The sequence below is a fragment of the Stegodyphus dumicola genome, chromosome 8 (genome assembly GCF_044657685.1).
Source record: "Stegodyphus dumicola isolate Sdum_Otavi_A_Nest chromosome 8, ASM4465768v1".
NCBI lineage: Eukaryota > Metazoa > Arthropoda > Arachnida > Araneae > Eresidae > Stegodyphus > Stegodyphus dumicola.
The window spans coordinates 131,905,120-131,920,292 of NC_140775.1; the positions used below are offsets into that span (position 1 = coordinate 131,905,120).

Genomic DNA, 15,173 nt, shown 5'->3' on the forward strand with positions numbered 1-15,173 from the left:
GACGGTATGAATTGCATGGGAATGAGAATGGGAGAATTAAAACTTAGACAGTAAATCCGACTTAGAGCTGTATATACATTTTGAGACTGGACGATAAAAATAAACGAAGGCAGATCGATTATTTTAATTTTAATTTTACAACATAAATAAAACCATTAATAATAATATATAAAAGTGATAATAAATTACCCCAAATTTAATATTTTCTGTCTCGGTTTTCGAAAGATAAAATTAGTAAATAAAAAAAAATATCTGAAACGTTTCAGATTTTAAATTACATCCATAGGGGCGTTTTTAACGTTTTGTGTGTTAATATTATGTTCTTTGCACTTAAACCATAAAATTTATTTCAATAGCAATGTCGCAAAATAATTTTAAAAGGAGCATATCTTTAGAATTTACGATACACAGTTCGACGCGCTGAAGATATAAAGATTCCTTCCCCCGGTAGAGTATTGCCATTGCTCACTTTTAAATCCTTGAGTTTGTTACTCAAAAATTCGTTAAAGGTTTACAAAATATGAAATCGATATAAAATAAATTCCAAATTTCAAATTTGGGATTTCAGATGCCCATATTCGCAGTAGGATTACGTCATTCAAAATTGGATGGCTCTAAATACCGTAGTTTTATCACAACGCGAGAAATATACATACATTTAGGCAGAGTTTTCATTATTTAATTTCTTCAAATATAATACAGGACTCTAACATTTTGTGGAAACAGTTTGAAAAGTGAACCGACATTTATAAGAGTCCGACGCAAAATGGCAAAACGAAAGTAATGGTCTTTTGGGACTCAAATCCCTTTGGACTAAAATTGGGAAGGCTACATGAATAAATATGGTAATTAACTTTACTGGTTGTATATTTCATACATTAAGTAGTAAGTTTTATGCAAAATGTGTGTTGAAAATTAACTCAAAGTTGGTAACAATCCTTCTGAACATATGGTGTCTATTCCTTAAGAAGTGACAAAAACAGAAGTGATAAAAATCTCTTAATACACGAAAAAAATTCTTTTCTTTTATGAATAAATATGGAATGAAAAGGAAGAAAATAGTGTCGCAAAAGAAATAAGTACAAGTATTTAAAAAAGACGTATTGTAAGATGTTAATAAAATTAGATAAATAAGTTTAATCTTCAATAAATAAACTGTTGAAATCAACTTAAACTATGTTTAAATGAATTTTGATTAATCTGCTTTAATAAACATCTGTTTCTAAATATCTGAAGAGATAAATGACACTTTCAATTGCTATTTTAATTCCTTAGTTTCCAGATTATAGCTTTGAAAATAATTTGACTTATAGACATTCAAATTAATTAAAAAAAACTCTGTTCTTATTGGCACTTACTTGTTTCAAATTCTTCTGAAAAAATATTTTTGTTTGGCATCTGTTGAGATTAATTTTACGCAGTTTCAGTTCATTTAAGAGAACTTAAAGAAAATTAGATAGCAATACTGATCTCTGTTTAAAACAACAAAAGGTAGGTAATGTCTTAATTCAGGAATGCAGATATATTGCCGTACGGGATAGTTAATTTATTACTGACAATCGTTGTTTCATTTTATGTTACAAGCACTTAAGCTAAGCCCTTTTCTTCTGAAAGGAAGTATATTTAAAAAAAAAAAAAAAAAAAAAAAAAAAAAAAAAAAAAAAAAAAAAACGACGAATTATGTTAAATTAGTTTAATTCAAATGAATACTCCAAGGAAATTAATCGTGTTACAAAGAAAATGCTAATAATAACTTATATAAAATTGCAACGAATGGTAATACAGTATTATAATTTCAGGTGAAGTATACAGTAATGTGTATACTAACTGTATACTTCATGTTCGATACTTGAAACATGAAAATAATGCAATGCCTCACAGGGATTCGAAATCCGGCTTCCCGATAACGCGTTGAACGTGTTTCCAGCTACCCCACGAAGACACGCAGAGAGGAGGGAGAAAATAACTTATATGATATGAGCTTCAAAGAGCTGTTTATTGTTTCCAGTAAACAAAATTTTCTGTTTCTACAAATCTAAAATTAATGCCAGTTAAGGAAACTATTCTTTGCAGACGATCCAGTACAAAGGCAAAACTATATTTTGATTAATTTTTTTCTCTATTAAATAAATGCACGAGTTTCCACAGAATGTCTTAAGACGAAATAATATCATAGCAGGTTTGCGACTACCATTTGACTTTGCCATTTTGAACACGTAGTTTTAAACTAAAGATTTTATTTTTGTTTTCTTTAATTTAAGTGGGAGACTAATGCTTAAACTAGTAGGCCTGTTTAATTGTTTAGCTTCAAAGCGTTTTAGGTATCAAATAAATTGATATCGGAATATTTTGTTTTCAATGTTATGATTTTATAATTTTGAATTTTTCATATACTTTTTTGAAATTTAATTAGTTACTTCTTTTAAATGTTAGACTATTATGTGAAGTTTTCAGGTTACACTATTTCTGTTTTCAGGTTACACTATTTATGTTCTGTTAGATGACGAAGTATGTACTGAAAATCCGATTATATGCGTGAGTATTATCTCTACTTCAGAGCTTAAATGCTCTGTCACTAGTAGTCGAAGTACGGAATCCACTGTTAATCTCTGAATTGAAGTTAAAAATTCATCTCTAATTCATTACTGCAAAAACTAATACTTTATGGACGAAAATAATGAGGTTTTGCCTTTGAAGGAGTACCAACACTAGGCTTCGTTAAAATGATTTCTGTTTTGTTATTGCTCAAGTGTTTCAAAGTGTAAATGAAGAAAACATACAGCAAATACAATGAAAGCTGTAGGATTTTTATTAGACAAAAACGTTTCTGGAGCAGTAACTCAATAGGTTTGGTTTACTTGATTAAGAAAGAGCACTCGAGGGCTATCTCCTTAAGGGATGGGATGCCTTCGTGGAGGACTTTCTAAGAGAAAATGGCTTGTAGCCACGTTACACAAGGGGAAAGCCATGAAAGCTCTTATGCAGCCATCCCTTTCGGTGGAACCGAGCTACCGGTTTTCCCCGACCTCCCAACCGAGCTACCAGTTTCCAGCGACTTTGCCGCTGGTGAGGCGTAACTCAGCAGAGAGCCAACAGAAGTGCAGAAAATGAAAATGTAGGCTAAATTGCTGTGAAAGCTTTGGTGAAGCACCGAGATGTGTAGAAAACTTGTAAGATTATACGGGTGAATAACATGTGTTCGAATTTGATCACATCATAGCTTTCGGCTCTTTTGAATTAATATCAATATGATGCTAATAGTTCTTTTAAAATAAACAAATAAATAAATAAGATGAAGTGACGAAAAATAAATTTGTGATCAAATTTTATTTTCCATACGAAAGGCTTGGAAGTTTATGGAAATTTTTGTCACTAACTCCATATCGTTCCTTTAAAACTTCTGAAGCGATTATATTTTTGCAGACTATATTAAACAGAACTTTCAGAGCTATTTTTAGAATTATTTGAGACTCTCTGCGCATTAATTAGCATGCAGTTCATTATTATCGCCTTATGGTTCCAAGGAGTTTGTCATCTTAAAATCAAAAATCTTGGAACCGATTCCAGCTTGTGCCACATTTTTACTCTTTTTATAACATTGTTATTTATTATTATTTTTAACTTATCATCAACTGCTTTCTTTCGTATCTCACGTACTGATCTGAAAATAGTTTACGTTTTAAAATTTGATCTGAATGTTTTTATGCCAATGAAATAAAATTTTAATGTTTTAGATAATGTCAGAAATTCACAGATGATATATTAATTCATTCTCACATTTAACTCGGATTCAATTAATGTAGTGATAAACAGAGTACTTGGGAAATCTTGATTCACGTTAAATATTCTCAATTTGACTACTACGTGAATAAGGATGTACTGAATGCTGTCATTGAATGTTATTTATTTCAGCATCATTTCCCTTCAGCATTAATTTCCTATTAATTAAATTAAAAAAAATAGTATTGATACTGGTCTTAAAAACTGTTCAAATTAATTTGAATTAATTTCGTTTTAAATAATTCGTTCAGTTAATTAAATGTTAAATAATTAATGTTTACGAAATTATATTGGTTTCTTTAAACTGAAGTTCAGTCGGTCTGAAATCTCAAATATACTACAAATCACTAATATCAGTACTATCAGTATACAAAAAATAACGTATGTTACCCTCGAGAAGGAGAAATTATCAAATTAATAAAGTTAGATTAATTAATAAAAAAAGTGTTTCGGATGTGCCTAGAAAATTGTAAATTGTAAAATTGTAAATTGAAAATTGAAAAAAGTAAATTGCTCAATTTACTTTCTAAAAAGAAATATATATATATATATAGCAAAATAGCTTAACATTTCTGATGCTTTTATTACTTTTCTCTGATATTTGATGGGTTGGAGTTAGTAGCCTTCTGTTTCTTTATAAAAAGACATTATATATATATATATACAAATAGATAGATATATAGATAGATAGATAGAGAGAGAAAGAGAGAGAGATTTCTTTATATACACAGAGAGAGGGAGATCCTCTTCGAATCCTGGTGTGTTTACTTACTGCTATTCAAGCCATACATTAACTTCAAAAGAGATTCAAATCTAAAACTAGAAAAACTCTCAATTACTTAATTTTTTAAATTGTATTAAAAATCTAAATTTCAAGACCATTAAAATTAACTTTCTTCAAATTGACCACATAACATAAGAACATAACATTTTTTTATGTAAAGTCTTCTACTTTAGGAGACCAGCTTCTATCAATTTAGAAAAATTACTCCACTGGAGATATTATTTTACTTTGAATGAGTGTAAAATGAATTTGATGAAGTTTAAAATTTCATGAAGAAACTAAGGCACATAAAATTTTCCAAACGATGACTAACCAAAGTCAATTTTATAAATGTAGTTTACGAAGCGTCTATTTAAAATCGCTAGAAATACCCGGTGATACAAAGTACCATATTCTTGAAGTAAATATTTCATGTTTCATGCCAGTGTTTGAATAAAAGATTCATAATCGATTTGGGATATGAAAAATGTAATGCGTTGTATTAAATTCCTGCGTGACATGGTGCACGTTTTTGAAATTTCTTTTCTGAATACCATGTAAAACTTGTAATGAAAGACGATTCATTTATCTTATATTGAATAAATTGGTAGCCCAAAGGGGAAATTTGGCCAGAAGGGCTATTAATTTCATTTTGACATTTTGCGTTGGCTCACTATAAACGGCATTTCACTTTTGTTGACTCCAAATATTAGAGCCCTGTATTATATTTAAATAAATTAAATAATGAAGAATCTGCATGAATGTACACAGTTATGTTTCTCGCACTATGGAAAACTAAGGGTACCTGGATACATCAAATTTTGAATAACGTAGTCCTCCATTCGAATATGGGCATCTGGAAGCCCAAATTTGGAATCTGGAATATGTTTCATTATCTATTTCATATTTTGTCAAACATTAAAGAATGTTTTATTAACAAAGTCGACGATTTCAAAAGGATCAATGGCAACACTGTGCGGGAAAAAAAAAAAAAAAAAAAAAAACATTTTATCTCCAAGACGCGAGACTGTGTATCGGAAATTTTAAAGATATGCTCTTTTAAATATTTTATGATACTGCTATTGAATAGAATTTTATGGTTTAAGTGCGAAGAACATACTTAATAAGTAAAGGTAACGCAGAAAACGTTAAAAGACACCTCCTTGGGAGTAATAAATAATCTGAAAGCTTTCAGACTTTTTATAATTATTTTTACTTAAAAATTTTATTTTTTAAAGTGAATTCGAAAGTATAAGAATAAATTTTGATTTAAAACGGCATTTTCTGTTGCAAAGATTAAGTAATATACTATCATAATTTGGAAGATATGCTCTAATTAAAAACATTTTATTTCGTTACAGATGGTACAATAGTAATAACAAACGATTTTCTGCAATTTATTTCAAGGTAACTAAATAAAGTGTTAATATGAAAATGGCCTTGTTAATAAAAATTAATTTGAAAATACAGTATTATACGTATTCTTTGTAAATGTTTTATTATCCTCATGATGTTCAAAAGATTAATTTTCTGTTTACTTTAGAAATTCTTTAATGCGAGTGCTTTCCAAAAGAAGATGAAAACTATTTTTCATGCTTTACGTCTGTCGTTCATATGATATTTCATCCTGACACTGTTCTTCAGTTAAATTGTGACAGATAGCTTTGATTCATTTTGTCTCGAGGACCATTACGAAGACATTTTCCGAAGGTATACGTTGGTTACGAAAATTGAAACCTCTGTTATTTTTGGAAAAGAAACTACGAAATCATTACACGTTTATTTTTAAGAAGTCTTGAAGTGCATATATTTTGCCATAAATATTTGTCAGAAATTAGAAATTTTCCAAAAAACCGTACTTCTTTATTTAATTATATTTTGAAAGTTTGCCTGCAGCGGGCCAATATTAGTACATTTATTTCAAATTAAATATTTAAAAATTAGTTTTTCATTTAATATAATTCTTGTGAGCATTACTTCAGTCAAAAAATAAGAACATCGAAGCCTACACATGAAATTCATCCAAATTTGGAATGTATAATATTTCCTGAAAGCGTATCTAAAACTTATTAATTTAGTCATAAATGCTTCTAAAGTGATTTTCATTCTTGTTAAATTTCTCTACTTTCTCTATTTTATTCACTTTACATATCACAAATAATCAGATGTTTAAAATTTAAGCACTGTAGTTTCAACAAGGTTTAATTGCTTCGGAGATACAGTTGAGTGAAGATTTCTGTGCTTTGCTTCAGATAAGCATAAAAAAAAAGAGTCAGTTTTCTTCTAAACTGTCATCAATCAAATAATCTCCTCTTATCCTTATTCTGTTTTTCTATACAGATGTTGCTTGCTTTTTTTTTCTAATTTCTGCTTCTGTTTCAAGAAAAATTCAAAGCTAAGAACTTCAACCTTGGAATGAAACCACATCCAACAATTTTAGGGGCTTATCATTACTTTGTTTAAGACTGTAAATTCATTAGTTCTTTTTGCCTTTTTTAATCTTCACCTTTCAGCAATAAATAGAAAGGTTAAATTAAAAAATTCAATAGAAGAATAAATCTCTTAAGTTTTTTTGTCCACTTTCTTAGTGACTTTTGTTTTACTGCTTCTTCCTATATTTTCATTTCTATCTGTTTTGTGTAACTTGATATCATAAAATAACGTTTTTTTTTGTAACTTACGTTTTAAACATATTAAATATTTGAATCGCCTCCAGGTTTTGCATTGCAGAAAGTTTCTAGCCTGTTAATCAGCCTGTTAGATTAAATTGAATTATTACATAATTCAGTTTAATCTAACAGGCTGTAATCTAGCACTACAGCTTTACCATTAAAGTTATTGTTAATTTATCGTTTAAGTTCTCAGCGCAAGTGGTCGGTATTGTTTGTGAGCAGGTAAGGCCCTTCCTTCTATTAACTGATTTGTGATAAACAAAAGGGTCTTTTACACCCTTTCCCTATTGCGTTCATCTTCATGCTTGAGCAAGAATTCGCAAGGTTTTGCATTCAAGTAGATATAGTTACCATTTTACGATTGCAAAACACAACAGATATCACAATGTTTTCCTAATTGTATTAAAAACGCCAGAGCAAGTTTATCTAAATTTGAGTACGAATTATATTGTCTTCACCTGATACTAATTTTACATTTAACTTTCATATACTGATAATAAAATTTATCTAAAACTTGATAGCTCCATACAAACGTTCTTTGTTTTTTAAATTTCCCAGTCTCATTTCCTTGTCATCTAACACTAATAAATCTAGCATTATTCTGGCGGCGAAATATCGATCTTTTAGTTAATATTCTTCTTATTTATAAACAAGGAATTGCCCCCTTGATTATGTATGGCTCTAGAGTCTGGGGTATATCGCCCAAGAAGAAGATAAATTATAGATATTTACGACGTGTTCAAAGGCGGATACTTCTGCGGGTCATATGTGGATATCGTACCGTAAGCTATGAGTCTGTCTATGCAATTTCTGGCTTTCCTCCAATTGACATTGCCATTCTTCATTCTATTGCTTATAAGGAAAATATTTCTGCTTCTACTGTCTCTCAGTATGATTGTATATTACCTCTATCTGATCTCCCTCATCCTTCAGAAAGAAATGATGTTAATTTTATTCAGTTTAGCAATAAAATCGTAGATGATTCGCCTGTAACTTGCTATACTGATGGCAGCAAAATTGATGGCAAGGTTGGTCTAGCATTTGTTGTCTTCAAAAATGGTCTTGAATTTGAGCACTTTCAATTTAGAATCAGAGATGAATGTACCGTTTTCATAGCTGAAATTTTGTGCTTAAACTTCGCCGTCAAATGGGTCTCTAAACAAAACAGTGCAGACTATCTCATTTGTACTGATTCCCTTTCATCCTTGGAGATCTTAAAATGTATTTCTTCTTCTAATAATATCATTATCGAGATTCAAAAAGAACTGAAAAATCTAAAGGATAAAAATATTTCGGTTTCATTTTCATTTGTTCGTGGTCATACAGGTGTTGTTGGGAACGGACGAGCCGATTTCCTTGCTAAGACTGCGACTAAGCGGGAAATTGACACTTTTGTCAATATCCCTAATTCCTTCTATAAGAAGGTCATGTATGAAAGCATTGTGGAGTCGTGGAATCACGAATTCATTAATTCAAATAAAGGGAGTTCAACTAGAAGATTTTCCCCTTCTATTAAAATCAGATTGTCGTGTCATCATTTCTTCACAAATTATAAATTAACCCAGTTTCTTACTGGACATGGGAATTTTAAAAGTTATTTGAACAGATTTAAGTTGAGTCCTGAGTCTGTCTGTGACTGTGTCCTCGGCGGCGAGGAGAATGTAGAACATGTGCTTCTTCTATGTCCTAAATATGAGAGCGAAAGTCTTGAAACTGGGACTGAAAAATTTTAATATTAACTGGCCTCCAGAGTTTTACCAATTTATTTCCGAGAGAAGTGCTTTTAACACTTTTTGTCAATTCATTGTAAAACTGTGTAATCATCCTTAATTTTATTTCAATTTTCTCTTCTGTTTAGTTTGTATTGTGTTTCTTACTTACTTCTGTAAGCCCCATGTGATACTATATGGTACATGGGGAACTTGTTGTGTTTCTTTTAATAAAAAAAATATTCTTTCAGACTTTATTTTCTCAGATTATCAGATGATCTTATTCAAATATAACTTTACGCTTTCACAAACTTTTAAATGCTCTGTTCTTTAAGTAATTATTCTCCTGAAAAGGATCGAAATTCAGCAAAATTTGGAGACCAAAATGGAAATAATAAAGTATCCATTTATTTTTATTAACCAGTTATTTAATATTAATGAACTTTAATTTCTTTCTCGCTTTACGTTTTCCTGCCAGAATGATAATTTCTAGTTCGCGCGTATTCGAATGAGGTAGAAACAGATAGTATTTAAAGGAAAATTTTAGATTGTAGAATAAGAGCGTGTTCCTTCTGTTGAACTAGTTGATGTTACTAGTTGATTCTCTTGCGGGCAGTTTATCTGCAGCGCTGCATTATTCTCGCCATTAGGCTTGTCACGCCGATTTTTAGGCTTGAGCCAATGCAGGCGCATTTTGTCTGTGTAGCTTTTGGGCTAGCTTGCAGTTTACTTAGTTAAGTTAAATTTGTTACTTTCGATTTACGCTATAAATGCTGGCTGGATCTGTAAGCATAAGCATTGCTTTCTGTTAATTTATCTGACTTAATAAAAGGATCTTTTATAATAATAAATAAACTTAATAAAAGGATCTTATCTTTTCTTTACAAGTCTCTGTTGCAATTTCCAAGACATAGCGAGAAGTCAAGGTCTTATGAGTTTTCAGTCAGTTATGTTATCAAAGAGAGTTACACTGCGCAACACGAAAAAAAAAAAAAAAAAGAAGATAGTTCTGATTCGATTGACGAAATTCAAATCGCGTTTTTCATGTCTCGAAAGCGCGACTTAGGATATATATTAGATTTATATATAGCATTGTTCTAACATAGGTTATTTTGACACAAAATCGGACTTCTTTTATTTCAGAAAAGTCGGATTTTGCGTCAAAATACCCCCTTTTAGAACTGTTCCTTCCCCCTTTTTTTGTGCAGTGTACTTCTGTAACTTATAATGTTAGGTTAATAATAAACCGTTCATTTCTATTCTTAAAACTCAATACTTTTACTCAGAAGTCCAGTTGTGCGTTTTGAGGTTAACTCCCTTCTTGCTTATGCTCCACTTGACAAAAAGTCCTAAATCCAGGCTTCAAGAATTCCATTTCTATCATACTGGAAAAATTTATCTCTCTTACTTATGTATGTAAGTCAGACACACTTCCTTTCACAAAAGAGATACCTGCTAAATTTTGAAATAAAAATATTAACTACTGGAAACTTTCTCTACCCAGTGATTGATGGCATTTAGACGAACGGTTCTGAGGCACAATTTTTGAAAAAAGGGGTCTTTTATGATTTGTATTCGCTATGGGGATGAAGAGCTTTTAAGCTTCCGAATGGCAAGAGAAATGATTGAAAGACATCTTATACATTATTAATTGATATACTATAAGGTACTTCTCCCACTTCCCTAGCGTGCCTTCGTGATGTAACGGTAGCACGCTGGGCTGGTACTTCAGAGGCCCGTGGTTCGATTCCCGGCGAAGGCGATTGCTAATTTTTCATCTCTCTGGCTTCCAAAAAATCTTAATGTCTCTACAGTGGCGCCCGAACTAAAAACGGGTTGTGGATGATGATTCTCCGCACCCAGGATTTGACGATTGGGTTCCCTAAAAACCCCAGTCGCCCTTTAAAAAGGGGAGTATATAAGGTATTTCTCCCACTTCCCTAGCGTGCCTTCGTGGTGTAACGGTAGCACGCTGGGCCGGTATTCCAGAGGTCCGTGGTTCGATTCCCGGCGAAGGCGGTTGCATATTTTTCATCTTTTTCTGCTTCCAGTTAACCTAATGACTGTACAATACATTAATATAAGGAATTATACTCATTCAAAAATTTGATTCTTGCTTAAAACTAAATCTCTCAACTTCAGCCCTTTCCTTAACATTTTAATTGCTCACAATAAATTTAATTTAAATAATGTAGTTTATTGCAAATATTTTCTGTTTGTTTTCCTTTACCATGCCAAATCTTGTTTAATCTTCTGTATATAAAATGGCTTCTTTTCATATTCTTCTTATACTCCTTCTTAAATGTTGCTCTTAATAGTCTTTTAAGCTTTATTTTATGGATTAATTGCAGTAAATGTATTATTTTCAACTGGCATTACCGAAACGAGTTTTAAGTGAAATACATTTTTCATAATATTTTTAGATAAATGTAATAATACTTATTTATTATTAAACAAAAGTAATAATGTTTATAATTATTAAAATTTTTAACGTATATATTTTCCTTTCAAATTCTGCCTTCTTAGAAATATATGGCTGAAACAGCGAAAGATTATTAAAAAAACATACATAAAATAATGTGCTTTGCAATCATTCTTATTTATAAGCCAGTTGTTTCTGTATTAATGTCCGTAACATGCGACGTTAGACAAATCTTTTATTAATTACCAAACTGTATTTTATTTATATAAGTTATTAAAAATAAAAAAATATCAAAATTTTAAAAATGCTTTTATTTTTTTAATTGGTTTGTTTATTAATTGCAGTAAGTAAATTACAAAAATAAACTAAGAACTTTGTAGAAACATTAGGTTATTTTGAAGCAGGAGACATGAGAAATGAGCAATGCCCGCACCAGGCCTCGAACCTGGACCGCTCGATACGCGCCGAGTGTGGCAAGGCGTGTAGAAAGCAGGAAGAAAATGCCTTATATACTCCCCCTTTTAAAGGCCGTTTGGGGATTAGGCCAAACCCTGGTGGTGAAGAATCATCATCCTTTACCTTTTAATTCGCTTCTGAATGAAAAGTTAGGTGCAATGCCCTAGCCAAAATAACCTAATGACACTGTAGAGTCATTAGGTTACTTTGGTGCAAGAGGCATAAAAAATGTGCAATGCCCTTGTCGGGACTCGAATTCGAACTTCTAGAATACGCGCCGGGACTCCTAACCTGTCTCTTGCAAAGTGATCTGAACCTTCCTTAAATACTCCTTCTAACTCATTTGCATAAGACGCGATATTAAAAATTCATTCTGGTAAGGAATAGCAAATGGGAAACGAGAATAGACAGTGAAAACTTAAAACAACTGTTAAAACTTAAAGTAACCTCTACAACTTCATACTTTTCTGAATATCAACATTCTGGAAACTGCTTGTGAGCAAGTCGATTTTAAAACAATCACGTTACATTTCGATTTATGCAGCACATGCTAAGGCGAGTGGAAGATATGTCCATGATAGCATAATGTAACGTAACATAACAGTTTAAAAATTTAGAAAGACTACTGAGGACGTTTCTAATATTAAAAAAAAATTATAGCTTCAGATATCCCGAAATTTGATGGAAAATTATTTGCATCATTAATATACGTTACTTCGAAAATGTGGAGAAACATAGTCTAACTGAACAATTGCAAAGCGAAATCAAATGAAGATTGTCGAAGGACAGAACGTTCGCTGTTGTTTCCTTAAAAAAGGTTTCAGAGGCGGAGAATCTCTCTGATGGCAGTTGATTTTTTTTTCTCTTTTCCAGTCAATTTAATTGGAACCTCTGAAGTCGCAGTTAGCAGAAGATGTAAGTTTTTACATCGGAGGAAGTTCTTTAAAATTTAGATTTTTTACAGATAAAGTTCGAAAGAAAAGAAATTCCCCGTCTTGATTCCTAAGCACTTCATTTTTAATTGAACTGCTTCTATGTCTTAAAACTAAAACTTTTTTAGAATCAGAGTTTCGACTAACACATCTAGCAGACTGTAAGCACACTTTCTTGTGTTTTTTGAAGTACTGTTTCAAAAAGCGTGTTGAATTAATAATATTATTTAGCATTTAACGAAAAACATATGCCGAAGAGATAAACGTTAAAGTAACTAATAATAGTAAGCAACAGGAAGGTCGTGACGCGAATACGCTCACGTTACGCAAATCTTTGATTCATATTATAAGTTGATTTTACATCTTTTAGAAAGTTATTGATATAAGGCATTAATTAATTATCTTAATAATTAAATTTTTTTTAAATAAAGAGGGTTATAAGTTTCTAACGTAGAAACATATTTCATCTAGTTCGAAAACTATTTATAGTATCTCAATATAAAAAGGACGTATATGAATTAATTTTTCTAGCTCAAATATTTGTCTCAAATGTAAGATGATCTTTTAAAAATACAATGCAAAATGATTTTTAATTAAACTGAATTCCATAAAAATATTGAATAAATCTTCTAAAATTTTCTGTAAGTATCTTGTAATAAGTTAGCTCTAAGATTCTATTTCACAAATTACGGCACAAGCGTTTTAGTATTCACTTACTGTCCTGTTTACTTCAAATTTATGCTTTAACTAACTCAAAAAGTTTGTAATGATCAAGAATTAAAGCACTATTTAGTTTTTGATAAAGATATGAAAAACATCTGACTGGACACCACATGACTTCCTTGTACGGCCCTTTAAATTACACATATTTTTTGCTGTACTTTATTTAAACTTACTTCTTCAAATGGTGCTAATTTGAATAACTAAATGCTCAAGGCAAGTTGAAAATGACATAAAAAATTACAAATTTTTTAAAATTAAATATCCTGCTCAATTTTTGTCGTACGGGAGTGAAAGTTCTCACAATTTTATCGTTACTGTAATCTGTAATGTGTGTTCTTACAATTTTATCTTTATTATCTTTATGAGGAATATGAAACGTTCATAAACATAAGTATAGGAACCGGGAGACAGCATTAAAATTTAAATTTCGTTATTGGTCCAAAACTAATTCTTTAAAAAAAATCTGACATTGCCAAAACATGAATATTTTCGATATTTAAAGAACTTTTGTAATCGGGAGTATATGATTTCGACCAACAATAAATAAATAAAGGTAGGACTTATATACATATATACGCTTGGTCTTTCCGATTGCAATAAAAAAAGTAGGTACACAACAATTAGATGTTATACATATGCAAAGTCACATATGCAAAGTTTTAACGGTCTAAGGTTAATCATTTTTGACCGATGCGAGACACATACATACATACGTGGGTACAGACGCCATGAAGAAATACTTTTTGAATCCATTTTGTAATCCATTGTAGAAAAAAATAGTTTTTTTGTTTTTTATGTATGTTCAGATGTCATGCAAAATATCGTCAAGGTTCAAAATGAATATTGCTGTTGAAATATGATACCCGAAATTTTTCTCAATTACAGTGCTTCTTTACTTCTCATTAGAATACAAAAATCAATTTGTTTTTTACTGGCGAATGAGAAATTTCATATTTATTGATAAATATTATATAAAAGTCAATTTGTTTTTTACTGGCGAATGCGTAATTTCATTAAGATCTTATTTGTTGTTAAATATCATCATAGTTTATTAATAATCACATTTAATTCATTTTAATAATTTTGAATTTCTTTTATACATTATCTTCTTAATTTCGAATTTCTTTCAAATTTCTCAATTAATGCTTTTCAAATTATACCTTTACTAATACATTACTTGTTTGTTCTTCTCATAGTGGTTCACATTAATATATATAAATTTTCTTAATTGTGTTAAGTTAAGAAAAATATTTTATTATGCTTAAATTATATTTTTACCATATTTGAATTCTCTTTATAGTTGCTATCAATATCAGTGAACAATCTTACCTAAGTCTTTTACATTCTGATTTGTTTGATGCTATTATTGAGAATTTATTTGACCCCATTAAACTTATAAATTCCTCCAGGAAGGAATTCCCTTTTTTAGGCAAATAGCCCTCGAGTGCTTTTCCATAATTAAATAAACCAAACCAAATCAAATCTCACACTATTAAAACGAAAAGTGTTCCTTAATGACCTTTGCTATCTGAAGTTTATTGCTCTAGATCAGTAATTTTCACTTTCTTAGCTAAAAACGAACATTAGTCCCGAATAGAATATTAGCCTCGAAACGGCATTTTGCATTGAATCACTATAAACGACGCATCGCCTTTCGGATTGTTACCACCAAATATTATCACTTTGTAATATATGTAAAGAAGTTAAATAATGAAG

General features: G+C 30.6%; 1 protein-coding gene across 2 annotated transcripts in view; it reads left to right on the forward strand.

Moving 5' to 3' along the window:
• The window catches only part of LOC118202926 (uncharacterized), a 169,766-nt gene that overhangs the window by 13,024 nt on the left and 141,569 nt on the right, over positions 1-15,173 (forward strand). Inside the window, exon 1 of one of the 2 annotated variants that reach the window (XM_085823059.1) lies at positions 2,517-2,535. The exons of the other annotated variant lie outside the window; for it this stretch is intronic. Coding sequence (XP_085679185.1) covers positions 2,532-2,535 — 4 coding nt within the window. The 5' untranslated portion in view covers positions 2,517-2,531. Of the gene's footprint in view, positions 1-2,516; positions 2,536-15,173 lie in introns of those variants that run through there. 2 annotated transcript variants of the gene reach the window in all.